The 6749-nt window shown below is 53.9% G+C and overlaps 1 protein-coding gene across 2 annotated transcripts in view; it reads left to right on the top strand.

Moving 5' to 3' along the window:
• Positions 1-6749, top strand: part of LOC113210503 (RNA-binding protein Musashi homolog Rbp6) — a 203340-nt gene that overhangs the window by 112979 nt on the left and 83612 nt on the right. Inside the window, exon 4 of one of the 2 annotated variants that reach the window (XM_052269089.1) lies at positions 4658-4739. Coding sequence is in view for 1 of the 2 variants with exons in the window: in XM_052269090.1 (XP_052125050.1) it covers positions 4658-4743 (86 nt within the window). In the remaining variant the exon portion in view is untranslated. Of the gene's footprint in view, positions 1-4657; positions 4744-6749 lie in introns of those variants that run through there. The other variant, XM_052269090.1, reaches the window with a different exon arrangement.

Genomic DNA, 6749 nt, shown 5'->3' on the forward strand with positions numbered 1-6749 from the left:
CTCCCCTCCCCAGCCCCCCGCTTTCCCCCACTCCGTGATAAATGGCGGCTTCAACCTTGTCATAATGCCCGTTTTAAAACAGTTAGCAGAGCCCCTCCCCGTCCCACCCCTTGCTGCAATTTTACCTCAGGACGACGAGTACCGGCCTCTTTTATTCGGTGGCTTTCTCCTAATTAATCCGTTGTACGTCATATTGGATTCAGTCGTTATTGTCTGCGTATTTTTTCCGGTTTTCTTGTTTCTGTGCGTTCCTTCCCGTTGGAATTTTTTGCCCGCCAGTGCTGCTGTTGTGGTGGCTGCAGACACACGCGCCTTCATCAACACCAACACAAACACGTTTTCGAGCCCACAAATCACACTACAAAGCCCCTCCGGCCGGACAAGTCCCGCCCCGCCCCGCCACCTGGGACCGGTGCCGCTGAGCCGAGCCGAGGTCGCTCAGGCCAAGCCGAGTAAGGCCGAGCCGAGCCGAGCCAGCAGAGCACGACCCGGGTGAGGCCCCGCCCGCGCTGCTTTTCAAACTTATTGGCATTGGTTTCCCCTCTGACCTTGCCGTGCCGGGCCGGGTCGGGCCCGGTGGACCCCCTCCCCGACTAGGTCACTTCTCACCCTCCATCCTCCCCCTGGGTGCCTCTCGGTACCTCTGCTACCCGCCGTGCCCGTGCTCAACTCCCCCGAGGAGCCGGTATACGGACGGGGATGCGTTTTGTTTCGCGGCCGAGAGAAGAGGTTGAACCCTTCCTTTGCCCCACCCCCTTTTCCCCGTCTTTCCTCTCTGCTGTCGGACGAAGCGATTTGTTGGTCGGAGCTAGTCGGCCCTGGGATTGCGATTCGCTTCCAGTGTGAGTGCTGTGTCAAAGTGGCCTCTTACGTTGTCTGCACGGCGACACTGCTACAAACTCGCCCAATCAGGGCAGCAGTGCCTAATGGAACATTTTTGTTACTTCCCTTCTGCCCTTGCGCGCCACTCCGTGCAACGAGTGTGTGTGTGTTGAACAACTTTTCTCTTCCGGATACCCTTTACCTTTTTTGCTTTGTCCTTTTTTGTTTTTTGGAGCTCTTCTGTCCCTCGTTTCGCCACGCTTGCGTGTGCAGTCGCTCCCACACCACGTCGCACATTTTTCTCTGACGAGAGCGTCATCATGCCAGAGAGCTGCAGCTTTTTAATTATTTCTTTTTTCATTTTTATTTCAATCGCACTGGAACATGAGGCTAAAAGTATTCTGCTCGAAAAGGTGGATTGTTTTGTTATTTTATTTTTAAAGGAAGAATAGAAGCTCCGCCAAAGAATATGCACTATGGAAGAAGTTGATACTCTTTCAAGAATGTCGACTTGTTCCTCGTCTATCTCCGGAACAAAAATATCGTCCCGAGATGCGTTTTTGATGCGTTCGACAGGTCCCACTGTAAACGTTTTGCCGTAAATTTTGAATTCTTTCCCCAGCTGGCCTCTTGCAATATGGAGAGAGAGAGACTGGGAGAGACTGCCACCAGGACCTCTCTAATTATCGGCGTCGCCCCACGCGATGGGATCGACGCTAACCGCACCGTTTTTCAGTGGACGCGCGGAGCGCGGGGCGGCGGTTTTGCGGCGACAGGGAGAGGCTGGGCTGCGCGGCGGTCGGGCCGGCCACTTCCCATGGCAGAGAGGCGCACCACGACGGCGCTACACGCTGCCAATAGCGTCGTTTTGTAACGGGGACTGTCCACCACACGCCAGCCGTCCCTGCCTGGCCCTGCGCTGTGTGTGTGTGCGCGCGCGCCTGCCTCAGTTCGACCCTCTCGAATCGGTCCGTGCACGTAACCTCTCGTCCCCTCTTCCCTCCCCGCAGTGCCTCACGCTCCACCTCTGGCGTGGCCCTGCCCTGCAGTGTCGCGTTGCTCTGACAGCATGTCACCTGCAGCTGTCTCGGAACCCGCAAGCTCCCTTGCTCCCCTATGCCCCCCCCCCCCTGCGCCCCCCCCCTGCGCCCCCTCGCTCTCCCTCTGGCTCTCCCTCCAGTGGCCCCCCTCGCTCAGCAGCGCGCCTCCCGCGGGCCCACCGCCGCCCCCGCTCCCTCGGTGCTGCCATACGCATGAGCCTGACCCGACGTAAGCTGTCAGGTACACCTTACCCCTAAAACTAAATTCCCACCGTTTGCATTGGTCCCACTCTGCCCTGTTTTATCTCTTTGTTTCTGAGAAAAAGGGCCTTGGTGTTTGAGACTGCATAGTGTTTCCATAGGATACCTGATTTTTTGAGGAAAACGGGTGAACTTATCGAGGGATTCCTCCATTTTGAAAAGACCTCAGATTTTGAGGCTCTCACGCATCAATAAATAGTTTTTGTTTTAAATTTTTACAAAATCTGAGGAGTTTCCCTCTACTCACAGTTTTCCTATTTCCAAAGTTATGGGACATCGTTTTTACTGTGACTGTAAAGAAAGAGTCACTCCGTTCAGATACTGATAAATTCTTTGTCACTTCGTCGTGCCTTTAAATGGACTTGTAACTGTGGAGTATTCAAGATCTTTGTAGACTACAGAACACTTCTTTATAAAATTGTAATAAAGCATTTAATTTCCAGCTGTATCGAATTGTTTTGCATGCTACAAAGCCAATCCCTTTGAATGCTGCAATGTCAATGCGGTCAATGCCTTGCAACACTGGTAAAACAAAAGTGCCAAGTCGTGCCTTGCCTGGGGCACTAAACACATTTTCAGTTTAGTGCCTTTCAATGGCACTAAACAGGGCACTAAACAGCCTGAAAGGTGCTAAAAATTAGTGCCTTGGCAGTTTTAGTGCCTTGGCAGTTTTAGCGCCTTGGCAGTTTTAGTGCCTTTGGAGTTAGCACCTTTGTTTTTCCAGTGAACCTGCTAAGTCAATGCCTTGTAACAATATGCAAAGTCACTGCTTTGCTACCTGCAAAGTCAATAATGCCTTGCAATCTGTAAACTTAATGGCTTTACAACCTGCAAAGTGAATGCTTTGCAACTTACGAAACCAATGCTTTGCGAGCTGCAGTGTGGCTGTACTAATTCTTTCTCAAATGAAAATGTACGCGCGTACAGTGTTAAGTATATTAATTTGCTGCGCCACGTTAACCACGGCGGCGTCATACGTTGCCTCTTCGCAGCCGACCAAAGTGTATCCTTGTTTGGCGCTTTAGACGTGCAAGCCCCTGGGCAGGTCGTGACCCCCTCGTGTGTGTATCGGAGGGGATCGGGCCGAGGATGTCTACACGCCGGCCCCTCCCGGGCCTGAATAGGGTGCGGTGCGGTGTGCACATATCAACGGGAGCCTGATTTGCTGCGGCGTTGTCAGCATGTCGCCCCCAGGGCGTGGCGTGGCGGTCTGGGCAGTGTCCGGGCGGTGACGGTGGCCCGGGGCGAGGGCGCACTGACTATACCCCCTTTCTCATGCATTTTCAATTTACTTTTAGTATATTTTTGTGGTTTTCTTTTGACACGGCGAAAGATGGTGCTGATGCACTGATAAACCATGTGGTTACTCGTCGGTTCGGTAAACCTTTCCGAAGCAAGTGTTCATCTACATATACATACTCATACACATAGTATCATTGCTTACTGTGTATTGCACATGTGAGGAGTTGAACTTTTGAAAGTGCTCAAATCTGATCGAAAAGTTTTCCAAATGTCTCCTGGCAATGCACTTGCACTTGTAAGCTTGTATCGGTAAAAAGGAGGGTAGTAGGGCATTTTGAGAGGCTGATCGCTTCGACCGTTATTACTCGTCATCTCGTTGGAGAGCGGCGAGGAGAGGAAGAGGGGAAAAGAGAGAAGGGCGGGAGAGAGGGGCGGACGGGGAGAGACATAGCAGCGGGGAGGTCGCCAAGATTACTCCCCGGGGAGATGTGCCGGCCTGGCGCCCCGCCCAGCCCGTGTGCTGACGGCATGCAGACAGGACGTCAATATGGTGTGACAATCTATGAAGGAGGCGTCCCTGGTGTGCCTCGCCCCGCCCCGTCATGCGCGCAGCCTTCTGATGAAGGCCAGCGGCGCACGTTTCGTTTCACTGATGGGATGATGCGTTCAGCTACGCCGCTGGTTAGGCCCTTGTCAAGTGCAGTACAACCCTCCTTTTTTGCTCCCCCTTTTTTTTGAATGGGAAAGGGTCGCTCTCTACCCGTTACTGTAGAGCGGTGGCGGCAGGGGCGGGAGGGGTGGCTTGGGGTGGGGCCGGCCGGGGTCGGGGGCACATCTCCATTTTCCGTTTCATTTGCTTGGCCTGCTCAGCTCTGCCTCGCCCTTGTAGGGGGACTCTGGGTGTGGCGGTGCGTGGCGGTGCCGGGCGTGTCGCTGGGAGCGCCCCGTGGAGCGCTCACTGGAGTGGGATGAATGCCGACCGGTTGGTGTGGATCTGGGAGTGAGAGCTCTGCTGACCCGCCCCGCCCGGTCCCGCCCGGTCCCGCCCCGCCGTGGTGGTGCGTGGAGTTTGCCCGGACTTGAGCCTCACTTCCCCCCGCACCCGCGGCCCGCCCTACCCGCCTGCCGAGCGTCAAGTTTGACTGGCCAAGGGTCGCCCGGAGAGCTTCCTCTGCACGCGGCAGAGTACTTGCGCCGTCCCTGCCAGGTTATTTGGTTTTGTCCAACATTGCGCGCGCTCTCATCGAGTTCGCAAAACTAATACCTGCCGTATTGCTTCTTGTCTGTTGCAGAAAGTCTTCGAGAATATTTTAGTAAATACGGCGAAATCACAGAAGTGATGGTGATGAAGGACCCCACCACACGGCGATCAAGGTGAGTCTCTCTTGTGGTAGAGCGGGTTACAGCTGTACGGCACCCCCCGCGAGCCCCGCCGTGCCAGCCGGCCCTGCCATGCTGGGTCTCCAGGGGGCGCTGGCTGTCATATCGTTTGTTCCCGACCACCCCGCGCCCCCCTGCCCGCCAGCGGTGGATCTATTTCTGCGTGGGCCAAGACGTCCGCCTGTCGGGTGAATGACAGTGTATTAGCTCTGCCATCCGCCAGGTAGCCTGGCCCTTCCTGCGTCGCTCTACGTGACGCCCTCCTCCTCTCCCCCCTCTCTCACTCTCTCCCCCTCTCTCCATTTCTCACTGTTAAATTCCTACAAAGCATTCGCTTTGCAGAGCTGCGAAGTATTTTGCTCCTTTGTAACTACGAAGCATTTACTTTGCAATTACAAAGTGATGCTTTGCAATTGCGAAGCAATGAAAACGCTGCAAAGCATCGCTTTGCAATTGCAAAGTGTCACTTCGTAATTGCAAAGCATCACGTTGTAATTGCGAAGTAAATGCTTCGTAGTTACAAAGGAGCAAAATACTTCGCAGGCTTTTAACAGTGCTCCCTCTCTCTCCCTCTCAGTCTCCACATTTCTCCCCCATCCTCGATTCGCTCTCCTCACGCCTCCCCCCCCTTTTCCCCTGCTCTCCCTCTCTCTCACTCCCACCTCGTCGTACTTAATCTCCATCCCCATCTGTCCTTCGCAAAACCACAGAAGTGGCCGCCTAGAGGTTCGCAATATAGAACAGTTGGCCGTGTCTAGGTGAGGAGGAGAGCCCATTACATTTGCCGCCGAGGCTTCAGTTCCATTCCGCCCCCGTCCGTCAGGTGAAATATACCTCCGTGGTACACCCTCCCTGCGCCTTCACACCCCTCCAAAAAGTGTGGAAAATGTTTTCATCCTTTTATGAAAAAAGCTTTTACATTGTTACGTTTTCTTAACGAATTAAAGTTTATCGTTAGAAATCATCCGGGTGGAGACGCTATGCTTTGGTACATGTTACCTTAAGCTTCCGCTCCTGCCTTCTTTATGATGATGTAACTTTTGGCAGCGTTCCTTTTCCCCCTTCTTCTCTTGCCCCCGCCCTGCTCTCTGTCCGCGTGGAAGAAGGAAAGTTTTAAACTTATTTTATGGGGAGGCTTGTTGAAACCGAAAAGAAAATGTTGAAGAAATGTGTAGCTGCGCTGTGCGTCCTTTTTGCCCGCCCCGGCTGGGCTGGTCCTTCTGCTACGCGCTCGGGACTTTATTCCTTATCTTGTCGCTCACATCACAGCGGAGAGCCAGCCGAAGCGTTGCCGTATTTGGAGATATTTGGCGTCGGTATCCGCCCCATTTTTCGCGCCACTGGTCTACATAATGGAACCCCCGCCCCCTCCTTGCTCCTCGGGCACCACCAACATGCCCCCTCCCCCCCATCCCTCTCCATCCAACTCACCCCTTTGATAGACTCACAAGATACCTCCCTCCTTCTGCACCCCTACCCCCTGGTGCCTTGCACTTTGCAGGAATATAGACTTTATATTTCATGCCGCATTTGGCCCGTTAGGGGTGGCAGAGTGTCGCCAAAGAGATGTTAACGCATTCACTGCGTCCAATTTGTTGTACCGCCCCCCCGATATGACTCACCCCCTCAGAATATCTACACTGTAATTTCAAAGGCGTACCAGGAGAGGGCAACAAAGGCGTATGCTACAGAAAACAGTGCGACTTGAGTCGCAGTCTGGGCATACACCTTTGTCGCACTCTCACCATACACCTTTGTATGCATAATATGCTGGACAGTCCCTAAGCCCCCTGAGCAGTCAGTTGGGCCAGTCTGATAACACTGGATGCTGTATCACCAATGCCATCCTATGCGACTTCAATGGCGCGTTCCATGCATACACCTTGGGACCCCACTGCATGGGCCTGGAGCTCACGCCTCACAGCTCCCCTGTGCTATTTCACCCAGCACAAGGTGTATGGAGGCCAGGCATCTTTGCTGCTGCTGGAATGAGGTGGTCAGAGG

The sequence above is a fragment of the Frankliniella occidentalis genome, unplaced genomic scaffold, assembly GCF_000697945.3.
Source record: "Frankliniella occidentalis isolate FOCC.00 unplaced genomic scaffold, Focc_3.1 Scaffold82, whole genome shotgun sequence".
NCBI lineage: Eukaryota > Metazoa > Arthropoda > Insecta > Thysanoptera > Thripidae > Frankliniella > Frankliniella occidentalis.